This window comes from Anopheles funestus, chromosome 2RL (genome assembly GCF_943734845.2).
Source record: "Anopheles funestus chromosome 2RL, idAnoFuneDA-416_04, whole genome shotgun sequence".
NCBI lineage: Eukaryota > Metazoa > Arthropoda > Insecta > Diptera > Culicidae > Anopheles > Anopheles funestus.
The window spans coordinates 33,158,423-33,177,721 of NC_064598.1; the positions used below are offsets into that span (position 1 = coordinate 33,158,423).

Below are 19,299 nucleotides of genomic sequence, written 5' to 3' on the forward strand. Positions count from 1 at the left end.
CCCGAATGTAGGTACATACGGAAGAAGAAGAAGAACGAAAAAATACTCCAACATGTGTCCAATCTTGCAAATGATAGTCCAAAACTGACCCCCAGGGAATCTCATCTTCAATGGAGTGTATCTTGACCGTAGAACCATGTTCTACCTTCTTCAGAAGGTGTCATAAAATGACGGGACCTACACCATTGCGCGTTCGGCAATAAACCCGGTTGAGATTTGTCCTTCCGACACATCCCCATGGGAAGATCAGAGTACACCGGAAGTGGCTCATAAAACGTCATCTTGTTAGTGTACGATTCTTTTGAGTGCGCTCCCGGTTGTGTCTGTGCGTTTGAGAGCATCATATGTAGCGTATAATTTTACTGATCCACTGTGAAGGTGTTCTAATGGGTCACTGGGGTAAAAAGTCATGCAAGGGTATCGATCTAGCAACACTATGCACCGTTTGGCGCAAAAAGGTCAAGAGGAAATAAATGTACGGTACAAACCAGCAATCTGGCAGAAATCTTGGCAGAAATTACAAGACAAATTGCGAACTTTTGGAGTGTTCCGTTTCAAAGTGCGTCTCATTTAGTTTAAATCTTAATATCTTCACCTTAATAAGGTACTATAGCAAAAAGCATCATCACACTAAAAGAAAAAACATGTGATTTCAATTAACTTCCATTTTGATGGTTTGTAAGCGACATAAATGATGAGCAGAACGGAGTGATCTGGAACTCCGAAAAAAAGGAGAGAAAAACATTTTACGATACTTTACCTCACATTAACCTCTCAACCTTTTTCCGTTTTTAACTACTTGGTGGGTGGTTCTTTATTTTTTCATTCTCTTTATGAAATCCATCCATCAAACGGGTTCTTGAATTCATTCACCACCTACACTGATAAATAAAAAAAAAAGAAAAAGAGCAACACTTGAATCTTCTTCCACAAGTGAAGCAGAACCGATCGGAAAGTGTTTCTTGCTCGATCACTTTCATCCATCGGGGCATCTGGAAATTTAACCAAACGGACGGCAATTGAACAAAACAGATCATCCAAACATTTTCACTTTATGTTTCCGATCGTTTCGCAGCCCACCGTACAAGAGGGGCCACTCGTCGTAGGGTGATCAAGCCGGGCCGGCATATCTAGCCTTTCCTCACCCAAAATATTGAAACGATTATGTCAAGTTTAGGTTCGCCACCCCGCCCACACCCACATTACTGGGTGAGACGCGGCTCACACATGGACCATGATAATATTGAGTGGTGATGCTTTAAGAATTTTGGTAAGGAAAAGACTTGAAGCCAATATGCTTATTATTCTTTTTTCTTCTCCACTTGATGCTCTTGACGCCACACGGCCAACATTCACTGCGTTTAATGGCAGCGTTAATGTGCGGAATTGCTTCGATGTGTGTTCATAATTTCACGCTACAGTACCGTACTGGATGTACGGGCAACTCGGTGGATGCATATTCTTTGCGTCTTTTCATCCGTTTAACACATTTGGACCCTGTTAGTTGCTCATAAAAAGCTACACTTGACGTGGGTGAGCCGATTTTTTTATGAATGCTATTAATCATATGAAATTTTATAGCACTTTGTAATTAAACATAAACGTGATTTTTAAAACATAAAAATTAACAACATTGAATTGAGAACAAGTTCAATTTATTCTTTTTAAACTGCAAATACAGAAATCATCATAATTACTTGTCACATGTGAAAAGCAGATCAAGCATGCAATGCCAAAACAAACTCATCATCGCAGTTAGTACAGACACATCATGACCGTCACTTGCCGACGCGTTTACAATTACCGGACACTCATAAGCCACAGGACGAGAACGATCGCCTCAGTTTCTCCACCGCCATTTCACCGCCGTTACGGCACCGCTGGTCGATCTAAAAATAATTCCCCCCCAAAAAAACAGCCAATTCTAACCTCAGCTTACACATAGCGCCAGTACTACCGTCTCCAACACCACCATCATCATCATCATCATCACCATGACCAGTGAGCATAAAATCAGATTTTTCTTCACCTCGTTTTTGGTGTACCACGCGCAGACCCACTCCCTAAGGGAAAGCTGTCCTGCGCCTTTCCTGCATGATTTCACTCACCGCACCCAGGGTTTTGTGCAATAAAAGTAATAATAACGCGCCGTGCCAGTCGCATTTACGAGCGCATAAAAAAAGTGTGTACCGCTCTTACGTTTTCGGTACTGCCAAAATAATAAAAAGAAAAAAACATTTCTTGGTACGCGGTTTTTGCTGCACCGCAGCTTCACACGACGCACAGCGAACGTTTCGGAAACGTCACAGGCGTACTGCAGTTAAATCTTTCGTGATGAAGCCATCAGGCAAACGAAATTGAAGCCCAGCATGCTTCTTCACCTTACCTGGCGTTTCGGGGAAAAATGTTTCCGTACCGGCGCACGAGTTGTCGTTTGGAAACATGAAAAATACTTTTCAAAAAGAAAGAAAGAATGCAAAACGAACAAACCCATAAAAAAGCGACAGTATCAAGGCTGCTCTCCGCATGCCGCAGAATTGTTCATTTCGTCTGGGTGGGTGCAAATTTCGGATGTGCATTTAATTTTTTTTACACCATGCCGTGGCGCATTAGGAAGGCGCTTGTGTTCCGCTCGAAATGAATCGTTTGGTAAAGATTTAACTGTGCGTGTATGGTTAAGATGTGGCGCATTTTATGGCACCGTAACATACACAGAAAATGTTTTAAAACATTTTTAACATTTCGTCTTGCATATGTCTTAAGTGTTGAGTAGCTTTTTATTGGTTATTAATTTTGCATTTCAAAGAGACTGAATTACAAATAAGAGAAGACAAAGAGACTAATGCGAGTATAAGTTTGAATGTAGAATGATATCTTTCACTTTACGTTGTGCTTCGGACATGTTTCTTTAGGGTTTTTATCAAAAAAATAAAAATAAGAACACCTCCATACCTCAATTATTCTGCGGTACATGCTCAAAACTACTTGTTGTTGGTAAACTCATTCACATTTTGCCGATATTTCTCGATAGTAGCGACACACTCCAAAATATTTCAAAAAAAAACAATTGTTTGTCTAATTTTTTAAAAGAAAAACCACAATCATTTGCTGAAATTAATATTAAAAACCCAACACTTTAATTTTTTTTATGCTGAAGGTTTTCACATAAGAAAAATATTTACAGGTCGCCTCTTATCAGATCTTATGTATTATTTTTTTTGTAAAATAATACTCAATTAAACCATTCTTTGGTTTATTCTTTGGTATGTGATAAACGGGGTCGTTTCCACACGACAGACTGACTATCAAATCCAATTCATACCGTCCTCCCATAGCAAGAACAGACTATCCTGCTGGGTGGTAAAATAAGTCTTATAAAATTTAAATAAAACTTCTTTCTGACTAGATATGATACTTATGCACTATTGATACTGTAATGGATATTTTTTTAAACAAATCATTTAAATAAAAATATTATTACCTTATTGCACAAGATCCCATTCGGTATACATCTTAACACAGCGATTTTTTTTCTAGTTAGCTAAATGCTTATAGGGTGAAGTATGTCTAGCATCACCACCAGCACCATGGCCTATTTTGTGTAATGGTGAAGTGTTCAAATTGAGCCGAAATTGAACTAGCAATTGACTTTTATTTTCTCTTATAGCTAACTGTTTCCCTGCAGTCACTTGATCTCCTCAAATATCGTGTGGTATCGCACGTACGATCAATGATGCCAACATATTATTGAGAGATCGAAACCACTCACGAGACGCCCTAAAGTAGCACTAGCACAAGCTCAAGAGTCACTTTGTTGATTTTTCCTACTTTCCAACTACGTATTGTGTCACGTCACTGGCCGTATAATTGTGTTCGATGGACATGTTTCGGGTGTCTGATTACTTTTGCTAGTAGTTTTGTGAAGATGTTTTCCATCGCCGGAGATATACTGTTAATTGGCTACCATACTGCTCAAGCTATTTTCATCTGCAACTATCTGGAAAAGTTTGTTCGTTAAAAAAACTTTCACCACCATTACTATTTTGATGGTACAAAAATAGTTGCAGATAAGCTTACCGAGGATTGCGGGGAGAAACCGTCTCCCTTTTATCTTCTCCAGCAAAATTTTAACACGGCGAAAAAGTTTTATTTTCTCCCCGCGCAGTGTGGTAATAAAATTTTCGGAAGAATAAATGTAAGGACAAACACAAACGATAATAAACTCGCTGCCAGACGATTGTTGCAAATCAACGTGTTAAAACCACAATCACACACTTCCAGCTCGTAATGGCAATCATTTTCCAAACTCGGTCGAATTGTTACCTCCATCACACACGGTCTCCCTAGGTTTTTACACGTCCTGCCTGGATGCCCGCAATAATAATCATAATCGTCGGATATTCGGTCGGTTGAGCTTGACTCCATCGAACCGTCCGCAAAACCGTGGTCTCCATCATTCTCGCGATGGGTTTTATTACGCTGGGATGATGCTGTTCGGCTGCTCACCTTACATAATCTCACCCCCAAACCCCGCGGAAGGGCGATTCCGATCATCCAGCCAGTACACGTTCACACATGCAATTTCCACACAGAACAATTGGGAAGGCAGAACTTTCTGATTACTTCTGACGGAGGGTGTAATTTTTATTGTCGCGCTTCGAAACTTACAACTCCACCGAAGTTTCTCCCGCACCAATACCGGATACGGAAACGGAAGATCAACCGTTTCAAACCCATTTGAAAACGTTCATTTCAAACGACTGCGTCCCCACTAACAAACCAAAGCTTGCGTCGCGGTAGGTTAACGTTTTATGGCTGTGAGTTTGGGCAGTTGACAGTTAAGCCAGAGAATCGATGTTGCATCATTTATCAGCTTGTAACGGTTGTGAAGCAAGTAACCAAAATCAACACAAACTGTACCTTTACGGGTTACGATTACATGGAGGTTTTATCTGTTCATAACTTTTATTGCACCGTACTTCGCTTCGACACGGTTATTGACTGCTTGTTCGGTTTCCATTAAGTGGATGAACTCGATTCTCAAGGTTTTTCTTTTTTTTTGGAGCAGAATCGTGGAAGTGCGAATATTTTAAATCAACCATTTTAACAGCCTGTTCCGTGTTATTGCTTCATGCAGATTGCGCAATTATAATTAAATAATAAACCTCTCCTTTTGTTTCCTTTACACGTAGAAAATCAGAACTTTGAAAGGTTTTCTTTTATTACAACCATTTATTCACAAAAAGTTTTTAACATTTTTGCACATTTACATAATAGCCAGAGTAATGCACCTAAAGATAAAGCTACCCTTTCATATTTTGAGTGGTTTGGAACGTTTTTTCACGAACATACAGATTAGTGCAGATGTCCACGCAACAACAAACGAATGTCATTCCAGTGCTGCAAACCTTTACACGTCGCGCACGTGTCGTGGACAAGCTTTTTGGGTTGCAGCAAAACCCAGGTTCATACTTATTAAAAGTGCAGCAAAACCACTACCACACAGCTGCAACATGCACGGTAACAATGCAACTGTCTGTCTGGGTTTATGCTTGATCACGTCTTTTTTTCTCTCTCTCGTTTGCCGACAGCATTTCAATCGGCCCTAACGAACGTTGACGCAATCAAACGGCCGGTCGTCGCTCACGGCCGTATACGTTACCGAGACCTTGGACTTGATTCGAAAGTTTTATTCAAATTTTATTAGCGAACAGTGTTTCTGCTGTGTGTCGCTTTTGTTCGACTGTTTCGTGCCTAGCGGATCATTCATCGATTCGATTTGCTTGTTTTCTTTCCTACCACCTTGGGACGGAATGTGTAGCCTGTTTTTTTCGGTCACGTCGCATCTTCACAGTGCTGCATGATCAGCAAACAGCGGCAAATTGTTTAGTACCGGTCAGAATCGCAAGTAGCGCAGGTCACCATTTTATTGCTTGCGATCCCCCCTAACCATTCGATCACTGCTCGGTGTTAAAAATAGTGTCACCAGCGCTGTTGTGAGTTTCATCCCGTCCTGTTACCTACCACACCGTTTCGCCGTTAAAAAAATAAATAAAACGGATAGAGATATGTACAAACGTTCGTTTCATTATTCAATCGAATCAAAGTCCGCACTGAAGAAACTGTCTGTTCGGGTCCATCGAAGGACCGAACGACGCATCTCGTTGACATCAGGGGACACTGAAATGTCACACCAATATCATCGGCACCCGGTTGCATGGTGTGTACAGCGTGGGGAATTCTATACGACCATAAAAATACAGCTCTTTACACACCAAGGCACACACACAATCGTTGCGCATAAAACATCGTCTAATGAATTCAGTTGACTGCACCACAAAGCGTGTTACGTCGGACGTATAATTTCTGTGCATTATAGCATCGATACTGTAAAGCACATGCAGCAAAAAAAAATCAGTAGAAATCACCTTTTTTTAAAGTGTTTTTTTAAATAATATAAAAAACTTTACACAGTTTTAACTTAATGTACTCCAAACTCGATTCTGCTGCATCTGTTGACAGCCATTGCGATCGCTACAGTAGGCTAGTAGGTTAGAATGGGTTGAACAGGCTCTAGCGCTAGTTTGCCATAGGTCTGACCCTGACCGAGAAACAAGACCGATTGTCGCACAGCTTCCTACCACTACCGCACTCACACCACACAAGAGGGTGTAGTAGCTGAGGCAAACTATCATTAGCAACCGGTCGGATCTTGGATATGCCATCGAACGAGGGATAATTTAGTGCTCCGTCCTGTTTGTACCCACACTGCACCACTGCACCACCACACAAGTGATGTTTAGTTTGAGGATTATAGTCATTACAATCAGTTAAGATGAACTGTTGCTTAACGGTGCTGCTCTGGGTGGATTGGAAAAGAGTACTGTACAAACTGTTGATTTATTCGTTATTCTTGATTACTTCGTCATAAAAGGCATTTCCGTTCTACAATTTCATTAAACTTGATTTCGATGAATATTAAGGCATTAAATTTATATGATTTAACAAGCTTGTTAATGATAAATGAAACATAATTTGTTTGACAGATAGAGAGATAGATAAATGGATATTTATTTCATTGCTAATATTTTTTTTTTTTTGCTAGGTTAGAACGGCCTGGCCGTATTAAGAATTTCATTGCTAATAGTAGTTTACATTTTTGGAATTTATGTATATTGATACCGGTTTTTACTTCTCTAACCTTAACACAATAATTATTAATTTGTTTTACCATCAAAATTTTTGAAATATTGACTATGAAATTATGAGTTTATTTTTTACTTCTTAAGAACGGCCGGGCCGTATCAAGACTTATTTTACCACGTAGCCGGATAGTCAGTCTATGCTACGGGGAGTTTATCACATAGACCACCGAGCCGCCCCTAAATTTAGATTTACTTTGAATTTAGAAAGATTTACTATAAGAAAAAATTCTCAAAAAAAACCCAATAAAATAAATTGTTTGCAAATTATTTTTTTTTATTCTTTGATTTATATTATAAATACAAACAATATTTTTAAAGTTCTGCAACGCAAGAAAGAATTTTTGGGTTTTTTTTGTTTATGTATGTAGCGTTCTAAAAAGGTCAATTTCTTGTAGCAAAACTTCATTAATACTCATTTAAAGCTATCCACTCTATAGCAAAACGCAGTTAAAGCGAAAGTTTTCCCTTTCACCATGTGTCTATGCTTACGTTTGTCCTTCTTTTTCGGTCATTCTTCTGCCAAAGCAGGAATAAAAACGAACTGAGTTATTAGTATTGTTTCGTTGCAAATGCCTGAATCCTCCCGGAAGGATAACTTTAGTTATCGTACGTGACATCGACCGCTTTTGCGTGGAAGTTGTTTTTTTGTTCTTGCTTTTCGGGTTCTCTACCCAGAACCAGATGGCCGGAAAGTAGGTTAGATAATGGTGCACGAAACCGGGCAACATGTTCTACCGGGGTGTACCCATCGTTAAACCCTCTTTCCGGCCGGCGTTCTAGCGGTGCAATGGAGAAAAAGGAGCTCGTCCACAAGGGACACAACACAATTAACTTTTATTGCCTTCTGGCCATGATGAGCCATCCCTGCTGGCTACTAGTATTCACCGTGACTGGGATTTTTACTCAGATAAAAATCCGAAACATGTGCTAATGAAAGGAAGAAAAAAAGCTTGCGCTAGGCACCAAATGAAGCATATCCATTCACATTCACAGCACTATGTGTGACGCAGGATACAAATAAAGCACTCTTCGCTCTACATGCAGCTTGCAAGTGTGGAAGGAAAGGTGAACCATGCAGATTGAAATAACTCGTTGATAGAGCACGATTCCCACAACAACGTTTTAATGGGCTAGAGGGAGGTAGTTGTTGTAGTTTTGTTTTTGCTAAACTTTTCATTGCTTTCTGTAGCCGTAGTTGTGCTTTGAAGTGATACGGAGTTTTCAGTAGAAGTGGTTGCACTAAAAATTGCAAGCGAAACACTTAAAACTTTTCATCCGTCAGCAGATTTATTATAGCCCTTCAATTCAGTAAATTGAATCATACTCACAAGAGATTGAATTTTATTTTACTCAAAACTTTGTTGTACTTTTGGTCAAAAATGTTATTAAATAAATCCTTTTTTTTTAAAGGTAAGAGCAAACGAACCATCCGTTTAGCGAATGAGTATGAGCCAAAATTCTGAATAATCCTGGTTTTGGAATTGGGTTTTGATTATATTTTATTATTATTAGGGTTTGAAAATATAAGGACAGGTAAATGACTCCACAAAGAGTGATTGTACCTTTGACGGTGATTGCCTAATTGGGAACTTCTACGTCATAGAATGTAGAAACCCTACTAACGAAGAAAAGCAGAAACAGAATATTCAGATGTCAAAATCTTCAAAATTTGTATCATCTGAACAAAATTGAATGCTTTTTAAAGTTGAATAAGAAATCGCAAACAATTTTTTTTTTATTTTTTATATTTTTTTTACAAAAATCTTATCAATGAAAATCGTTTTGTTTACTTAAATAACAATTTATAATAAATAATCTACGCTTCGTTTGATTTGACAAAATTTCGTTCGTCAGCGGTTGGTTTTTGTCAAACAAAGTGTTGATGATTACCATACTTGATGAAGACATTGTAGAAGGACAATGTGTGTAAGCTACATTAGGCTAATTTTATTCGCATATAAAAAGTCTAATTTCATTATCTATTATGTCACCATTCCTTATTTAAAGAAAAGATACTAAGAGAGAGAAAGAGAAAAAAATCCTAACGTTCACTGTGTCAGCCATCAATCTTGACGTATCTCTTTATCGTTGCTTTACTTTGGCCACCACTCAAACACACCCCTCCGACATGCAATTCATCAAACGAAAGTGAGAAGCGCCGTGAAAGTGAAACCGTGTAACAGTTCACACAGTGCCTCACTTCGTCCGTCACTCCGATTGTGCAATGCCGGGCAGCATTTTGCGCTTGCGAGCCCCAGTACACTTATCGTGTACCCACCATTTACGGCCGGCATCGGTAATTGACAATTCCGCGATCTTTGATGGCTCTCTGCATCTTCACGCTCCTTCTCGGTTCCCCCGGTTCGAGGGGTAGTGATGATGGAAGTGGGTTTTTATGTCTTTGATTTAACGCAACCCACTCAGTGAAGTAGTGAAACATTGGCAACCAATGAGCGTAATTTAAACATCGTTTCCTGCTTGTTTTTTTTTAAGTAATGCTACTCCCGAAAGAAGTATTTTTTTTTCTTATCGATTTGAAATTGAATGTCAAATGAAGTTTAGCGTTGGAGCTAGCGAGAGTGTGTGGACAAGCAGCTGACGAATACAAGTCATTATTTGCATAAAGTTTTTTTTCGTTCGCTGCTATTTTGCTGAGGTAATCTGGGACCTGACCATGACATTCAAAGGGAGAAAAAAAAAACGCAAAACAAAATATCCAAAATCACCTTCCGTGTTTGCGTTTAGTTTGTGGTTTTTATTGAGAGGTGTCTGTCACAAAACAAGAAACAACACATTCTCGAGTGAACATTATTTGTTTTGTTACCAAAAAGCGCAACTCACTTAACAGAATTGTGATATAACATTAGCAGTTTATAGTACCCCCGGGGGAGAACGGTAGTAAAGGTGTTGCCATTTAACCGATCGCTCCCTCTCGCGTGAATGGAGATGACAATAAAATCATTGTATAATGATGAGCTTTTAAAATCACAAACCATTTTACGTAGGAACATCTTGATTGCACTAAAACATGGATCTAGCAACAACAAAAAATATTGGAAAAACATATAAATTCCACCGGGGCCTAAACCATTGGAATGAATATTTAATGTGTTTTAACCTTATTTTAAAATTTACCACAAAGTTCTCATTTGCATACGTCTTTGCTCACGAATGCGGTCATTATATTTTCCCTTTTTTTTTGCTTTATCGTTTCTTTCTAGCTACGGGAACTACTACCGCCACCACAACCACAGCCACCAATGGCGGCGGCGACAACTATCATTTCAAAACGCTGGTACCGTCGGTTGCGGCCGGTGCCATCATCGGCAAGGGTGGCGAAACCATTGCCTCGCTACAGAAGGACGCCGGTGCCCGGGTGAAGATGTCCAAATCACACGACTTCTATCCCGGTAAGTGTTACCAACGGCAGATGATGCCATCATCTCTAGTTTTCTGTCTCTATCTCTCGACTGTGCTTTCTTTTTTCCTCCCCGCCCCCCGAACTTCTCTGTTTCTGTTGTGTCTGTCCTCACACATTTTCTGTCTGTGTCGCATATTTTCATTCGAAATAACAAAATTGTTTCCCCTTCTTCTTCTTCTTCTTGGCTTAACGACCTTACAGGTCACGCCGGCCATTTCTGGCTTACTAGACTTATTTTACCACGCAGCCGGATAGTCAGTCCTTGCTACGGGGGGACGGTCCGGATGGGATTTGAACCCGGTCCGGCCGTGTGGACTGGCGCCGTTTATCACATGCACCACCGGACCGCCCCCCTTATTTCCCCTTATTTCTGCTGATATTTTAATGAACAAAGCTCTGCGCCTATCGACGTGCAGAAACCCTTCTTTGATGAGGGTTTTTTTTTCTTTGTTCAATATTATCCTTTTAATTTAATCCTAATTCTTGTGGGCATCTGTCTCATCTTCTTTTTTAAGCTGCCTCCCACAAAAGAAAAAACACACATTACTCTCTGTTAAAGCCAATCATACAACCAAGCAAAACAGAACCTACATTCGTGTACTTGATCATACGTCGTGTGCGTTTGCTGTGTGTCTATATTTAATTTCCTTATTGATGTACCTTTTTCTGTTAGTAATAACCGTTTTTTTTGCGCAACAGCTATCCATTCACGAAATCAAATGTACCTTTTTTTGCCATGCCTTCGCCCCATCGCAAAGCAGCACAACACGCAACATACATAAATTTTTCGCGCTCAAAATCGTTCTCACTGTCATGATCATTGTTCGACCATTTTGTTTTTCTTCCTGTAGCCATCTTTACAAAACAGCGTATCGAGTTGTGTGCGAAAATACTCATTAATGCGTATCTATCCGGTGCCACTTTTGTGTCATTTCAATTGGCTGTCCACTCTCTTATACGTTCGCGTTCCCCATTGCAGGACATTGTAAATGATCAATTAAATGATATGCTAAATAGCTGTTGTCGGTGATTTATTTTACTAACGGTTCGAGCATTTTAACCACATGATTGGGTTTAATCCCCTTCGTACTTAATAGTGTAAAGAAACTCCCCACTTTGTTCCTAGTTTTCTTTTCTTTTAATGTTCTCTCCCCCAATTTTTCTCCCTCCATATCGAACATGCCAAGTGGAGAAAAAAATTGCACAACCATTTTGTAAAAAACAAGAACTTATTCATCATTCAGGCTCATCAACTCTTTTTTTCTCTCTTTCTCTCCCTCTCTCTCTCTCTCTCTCTCTCTCTCTTCTTTCTCTCATGTTGTACTCACTTCTCTTCATTTTTCAAAAGGAACCACCGAGCGTATCTGTCTCATTAGCGGCACGGTTGAGGGCATCCTGACCGTGCTCGACTTTATCACTGACAAGATACGCGAGAAACCCGACATTACCAAAGCACTGACCGAGGCGGACGCGAAGCAGGCACAGGAGCGCGACAAGCAGGTCAAGATCCTGGTGCCGAACACGACCGCAGGCATGATCATCGGTAAGGCCGGTGCGTACATCAAACAGATCAAGGAGGAGTCCGGCTCCTACGTGCAGATCTCGCAGAAGCCGAAAGAGCTGACGCTGCAGGAGCGTTGCATCACGATCATCGGCGAGAAGGAGAACAACCGGATTGCATGCAAGATGATCCTGGCCAAGATCGTCGAAGATCCCTCATCCGGCACCTGCTTGAACGTATCATACGCAGACATCAACGGACCGGTGGCCAACTTCAATCCCACTGGTTCGCCATTCGCCGCCTCACAGAATCCCAATTTCAGCTCGAGCACCGCCTCACTCAACTCCGCCATTAGCGGGCCCCTGCCGAGTGCGACGGCCACCGGTTTGCTGGTCAACGGCACCGGACTCAATCTGTCATTAAACCTAGGTGCACCATCACCACAGACTAATCCTACAGCTATCACACAATTGCTTGATCATATTAAGGTAGAATCAAACGTTCATCGTTTTTTCTTTGTTCTGTTCTTTTTTTTTTGGGGAGGGTTTCCCATTCTACACCCCCTCCGTCCTTCCTCCCTATCTCCTTCCTTCACTCCCTACCCCCCCTCACCAACTCTTCATCCAATTTCCGGTCCTCAAACATTTCGACGACATTCAGCGTCGAGTCCTTCCAAATTGTTCCGTTTTTTTTCGCTGAGCTGCTCAGTCACTGTGAACACCGCCACCAACACACAATCTGTCCCATCGGTCCACTGTGAAGCGAATCATCACCCTGTTGCGATCCTGCGACACGGTTCTAGATGTTGTTTTGTATGTGCGTACGCCATTTTGTTTTCCTTCTTCAAGTTTACCTTTTTGCAACATTGCTCTATCTTCTCCTTCTCCTTCTTTCTGTCACTACTTCAAATACTCGTTGCTAGCAAAATAAATTTAAATATATATATGTATGTGATCGCATCATTACATTACATTTATCACCTGGCTCTTGCTACATTTGTTTATCTATATGTGTTTACTTTGCTGTTGTTTTGTTTTTTTTCTTCTTTCTACGAAATGTATAGAGATTGTACATTTTCTGTGAAACTTTTGCTCTCATCAACCGATCGAGCACATGAGCAGGCCATTTTTCATTCCATTCTCTCTCTCTCACTCTCTCCCTCTCTCTCTTTATTTTTTAAAACGGATCCATTCGTTAGATTCGTGCGAAATGTTCATTTTGTAATTTGTATGCGATTAAGTTTTTGGCACTCACACCCTTGGCTGCTTCATACACATACAATCCCAATCCCAGAAAGAGCTTTTTTCTATTATCGCAAGCTTTTTGTTCCTATACGAACATGAACTTGTGCAATGATGCGCTCCTTTGTAAAAGAAAATCTTCAAAATGGCCATTTTTTTAAAAGATCTATACTTATTGCGTTCTGAGGATGGTTGAAAATTCTTAAAATTCATAAAGCTTTTCCGAAGCTTACACACATCCCGTTTATCCACGTTCCCTCCCATCCATACAAAAGCTTTTTTTTGTGATTCCCTTCTTCAGTGTTTCGGTGTACAGTGTGCCATCGCGCAGATCGTCCTTTATGTCAACGTGTCACATTTAACTTAAACTTTCCCTTTTTCTTCTTTCCTTCCGTTTTTCTCCTTTCTTTCTCTCTCTCGCTTTCTCTCGTGTCCACATTTGTGGCATTGCTGCAGACTGCCATGAGACAGTCCGGCTACACGGACACGGCTACGGCTGAGGTGCATGCCGCCCTTACCGTTCTGGCTAAGTATGGCGTCCTCGGTATCGGTGTCGGTCTCCAGAATGGCACACACTCGACCACGCTCGGCTACCTGGGCATGCCGGAAATGCAACAGTCGACGGCGGCTGCAGCGGCCGCGGCATCGGCCGCCACCGGCGTGTACGGTGCCGTCGGTCAGCTCAACCTCGATTCGTACCTGCATGGGGCGGGCACGGCGACGCCCCGCACCACCACCATCGATCGCTACGATCCGACCACGTTCGATCCGTTCCGGCATCCGGGTACACAGGCGGCCACACCGATCTCGATCAACAACAATGCGTTCGGCTTAGGTAACCCGAGCGCCCTAAATGCGGCCGCACAGACGCTCGGTTCGCTCAGCAAGAGCCCAACACCAGCCGAGATGACTACCAGCAAGGAGAAGAACGTCGAAATCCCGGAAGTGATCGTGGGTGCCATTCTCGGTAAGTTCCTCCATCCTCCCACACTACGCCGTGTGTTGTTTTGTGCGCGTGTGTGTGTGCGTTTTTTTTTTCTTTCTTTTTGTTCCTGGGGTGGGACATGAGTAACTTACATGAGAGTAAAGAAAAACATTTAGAAAGAAAATCCATCCATTATCATTACACATGCGCACACACTCATATACACATTGAAACTTGTACCCACTATCAATTATTCAATACAACTCCACACACACACGCTGCGTTCTGTTTTGATTTAGAGTGGTTTCAAAACTCACGCACATTCACACGTTCACATTCACATTGTTATCTGCCAGCATGGTTAAACGCTTTTTCTCGACATTAAACATCACTCACATGCATCTTCACCGCCATCTTACACCATACACCTGAGCCCACAAACGGTAACAAAACCCATCAACCATTTCAAGGATCTTGTTCTTATTGCCTAACCAATTATTCGCATCCTGTTTCGCTCATTCCTATATTTCCATTTTCTTTTGTAAAAAACAAATCTTCCGCCAAAAAAATTATACCGTTTCTATCGTCCATGATCGTAACGATCTTTCGTGTGATCGATTTTACGCTACTGCACTGCTCTGTCTTGTCACACTTTCATCAAGCGCTCACACAAGCTTCTACTGAAGGATGCTGAAGTTTCACCAGGAACGTCACCTGAACACTACTATCTCGCTCATCTTCGTGTAACGAACGTAATGTACAGCCATCATTACTAACATTATGGAAAGAAATCAAAACCATTTCAAAGCGATCTTTGTTTTGTAATCGCTATTTTGAGCGTGTGAAACTTGCACACGTATATTGTAAATATTGGGGAATAGATCGTTGTGATCAGTTCAGAACTACATGTTCGCTACATATCAACATGTTTTAAGACCAAAAAGACTATGCTTGTCTCAACCAAGTTTGTAGGTTGTTTCGATGTACACCTTTTGTAGATAGAGAAAAATACTGTACTGTGGAAAAATAAAATTTGAATCTTACACTTAGTGCATAAAGGTGTACTAATAACTACACAATCTGTTGGACGATCCCGTGGTATTGATCCGCGGACTTGATCTACTACACTGAAGGTTGTGGATAGAATCTCATCCGGATTCCGATACTCAGCAACTATGGATTTTTTTTTAATTTTCAAGCTTCTCATGGTACTTCGCAAAACCACAGTGCTTCTCAAGCCAAGACCATTTAATACTTTTTTTAAAATTTTTAAGATTACACAAAAAATTTGAGATATAAGAGAGCTTGACACAATTTTTGTAATGTATTTTAGTATTATCGATTTAACGAATGTGGTCGATATTTTCCCCAAAATAGTCCTTTTCTTTACATTAGGACATTACCAGCACTAGCTTTTATAGCATTCAGTGTACATGGTACATAATTGTTTAAAAAAAATGTTCAAACACACTTGAAGCAATAGTTCGAAATCAAATTGAATTTCCAAACAAAGTTTGTTTTTCAATTATATTGCCCAAGGTTGCTCACAAATGAAAGGAATCAATTATTGTGTCATTATATTTTATAATACAAGTCAACCTATCCTCCTGGGATGCATATCCAACTCATATTATGGAATATATTAAGAAAAAACTAGGTTTAGATACATAACAAAAGCATTTTTGGATTGGATTTGGATCAATCTGAAATCAATTCACTATGTTTTTTGTAAGGAACGAGCAAGAGATTTAAAGTTTACACAACAAATTAAATATATTTTTAGCCAATCAAACCACATGCGAACTATGAGATATAGTTGTGAAAAGAACTATTTTTCTAACTATTTAAAAAAAAGATGTGTCCGTTGGATTTATCTCTTCCACTCGGCGGTCGAGAATAAAAGCAATTGATCACTCGTTGAGATCTCTCATTAATCCTAATCTATTCATATTTCATTCTACTGTTAGAGTCGCTAGTCTAATGCCGCGATCACGAATGCAGAGGCAAAGTGAATACCAAAAAACGTAACAACTTAAGATTCGCTATCGTGACACACTAAAAATTGAAACACATGGACGGAGATCCTGTATTGTCTATTTTCCTGTCTTTTTTACTAGTATTGTACTAATTGAATCTTTTGAAAAGAATCATTCATAAAAATCTTCAGGGAAGAGTCATTCAGATCATGAGCTGATTCCTAAAATATTAATCAATTTTCATAAATTCAAATGAATCCTCAAAGATTCATAAATCCTTTATTATTTGCTGTCAACAAATTGAAATTGGATAGCCTAACCCGAGAGGGGGGGTAGGGGTGGACTTATTCCAGTGCCTGCAGTGGCAGTGCAGTGGCCTGCAAGTGGTTAACCAGATCAATCATCGGGCTGTCCCGAAACTCCAAGGATTTGTAATTCAATGGGGACTCATGAATCTTCATAATAGAGATTCCGAGTCATTTATTCACTTCAAAGATACGTTCAGATTCATGAACCTGATTCAAATCCACCCAATACTAAAATAAACACATATTTTAGGTTGCTCAATAATTATGAACATGAATGTCTTTAATTCAATAATTTAATATTTAATTGGCTTCTGCCTTATGTAAATCTGTACAAATATAAAACAATCTTCAACAATCATACTTTCCGCTATCCATTGTCCATTTCACTCGTTCACCCATGTGTCACAATCATCGGATCGGATCGTATTCGTGTGTAAATCAACGCAAAGTTTTTTTGCCCTTTTATCTTTGCATCAACGATCCAGTAGTTTCGTATTAGTTTCATTTCCACACAGAAAAGGACTACACGTCATGATCGTAAAATAAAAAACTTCCGTAATCATTCGTCGTATCATTGCTAAACAGCAGATAACAAACATCTTCAGCCCATCCTGCAACCAAATATACATCTTGAACAACCAGGATATAAAATTAAAATCGGAACAGTTATGCAAACATTTTGTGCCAAACAAGCAAAACGAGCGCATGCTCCACACGCCATCTCTCCCCAAAAAAACAAAAAAACAAACGCCACCAATTTGACCAAATAAACGTTTACTCTTCCAGGTAATCCCTACCTGCAATCGACATACACGCCATTTCTGCAATGTGCATATCCCATGAGCTCGGTCGAAAACGTTATCGATCATCACTATTAAGACCAAACACTTGCCAAACTGACCAGTAAATGACCAGCGAAAAAGGGCTTACACGCACACATAGAAACACACATACACGTATCATAGATTATAGTAGGCAGCTGACATGGTTTTGAGAGAAGTTGGAAAACCTAAAAGGATTCTCTGCGCACTATTTAGCTACCCGAAACAAATTCCACTAGAAAGGACGTTCCACGTTCGTGTGCCTTTAAAGCTCACCGGTACATGTGATAAGACCAACGGTGTCCACTGTAAACTGTAGTTGTTTTAGGGAAAAAAGGAAAGAATGAAATATTCTCTTTAAATCATTTTTTGCGCCGCCATTGCTCCTTAGCAAAGAATAGAGTGTAGCGATTTTTTTTCTCACATTTTTGCCATATTCTTTACCATATTTCCATTTGATACATTTTACTCCATTAGTAAGGCAATAACACGCGTGTTAGAATTGTTAAGAGGCTAGTTTGTAGTATTTTAGTATCACATTGTTCCATTTTTTTATAGTGAATAGTTTATAGTGATTCATATGTGCCTTTTGCAGGGTCCTTGAAATGAAAGAATAGCTCCATTAGCGTAACGTAAGAAGCCTTGCCGTTTTCCCAAAAGTACAAAGCACTAGTTAAACCATTTCACCAAACCTTCACACTCATTAAAACAAACGAGACGAAACACTCCACGCGGGACATACAGAACGAAACAACCGACGACCGGAAATTGTGATGCATCGATTCGTATTTTGACGGCCGGCTTTAACCCACTGTCCGGCAGTGCATTGGCCATGGCATTACGACAACCCTGCGCGCAACGTGCCGGGGCAACGTGCAACCCGCCAGACAAGCGGATTGCTAACAGTGCGAGCGCGATTGTGTGACAGAAAGTTTGTGCGACGATCGATCGGGACCGAATCTGGCCGCTTTTTTCCGCTCCCATTGCCCAAGTATATACACACTTTTAATTAATATAACTTCTTTGTTTTACTTTTACTTCTGTTCTCAAACCCTTTCCCGTCTGCTTCTGCCTTGTTTTATCGGTTATATGTGTGTTTTTCGCCATTTTATTTTTTGTACGCTTTATCATACTGCACACTTCACCCGGCTAACAATAACATACAGCTTAAGGGAAATGTTTACTGTTCTAAATAGGTGCTGTCTCGTTGAATGAATCCTTTATAGGAAATATGAAACAAAATATTTGCTGAGTTACTGTTTGATCCATTTCCGGTAGCAAAAGAAAAGATGGTTTGGTTAGTGTTGTGTCATAAACTAAAGTTTAAAATAATTAAATTCAAAATATCAATAAATAGTTGCCACATTTTTTATCATTCTCCTTGTTATTACTATCTTCACCATTCCATTCGTTTAAAGTCCATTTGTAATATTTAATAAAATCGATTAAACATCGGCTATTCTATCTATTTTTTAAACAAGTGTGTGTATAATTATGTAACGCACTGTAAAACATATGAAAAAGATTATAATAATATCTTGCGCCGTACGACTACACCGATCACTTTCATGTGATGGATGAGAATGTGATATTAATATTAATATTAATAGCCATCGTTAATAATCTATGGAAAAGAAATATCTATACACCAAAATTCAAAGTGTAGCTAAGTACTACCATTTTTTCGTAGAGAATCTTGCCTTAACCATCAGAGATTTAAACGAATGGAAAGAGAGAAAATTTTAATAATATTCTAATGAGATGGTAGTCAATTAAATTAAAGGATAGATTATTTTTTACATTTTTATTGTACAAATATGATATTCTATGAAGGCTTTTTGACACAACACTAGTAAAGGTTTGAGATCGAAATATATCATCACCATCGCGAACTAACCCGC

At 39.8% G+C, this 19,299-nt stretch overlaps 1 protein-coding gene across 17 annotated transcripts in view; it reads left to right on the top strand.

The window, feature by feature from the left end:
- LOC125763695 (RNA-binding protein Pasilla) overlaps positions 1 to 19,299 on the top strand; it is a 97,264-nt gene that overhangs the window by 66,202 nt on the left and 11,763 nt on the right. For 16 of the 17 annotated variants that reach the window (XM_049427072.1, XM_049427073.1, XM_049427071.1 and 13 more), the window contains 3 exons: positions 10,427 to 10,615; positions 11,975 to 12,615; positions 13,825 to 14,335. In XM_049427072.1, coding sequence (XP_049283029.1) covers positions 10,427 to 10,615; positions 11,975 to 12,615; positions 13,825 to 14,335 — 1,341 coding nt within the window. Of the gene's footprint in view, positions 1 to 10,426; positions 10,616 to 11,974; positions 12,616 to 13,824; positions 14,336 to 17,363; positions 18,390 to 19,299 lie in introns of all 17 variants that reach the window. The other variant, XR_007418393.1, reaches the window with a different exon arrangement.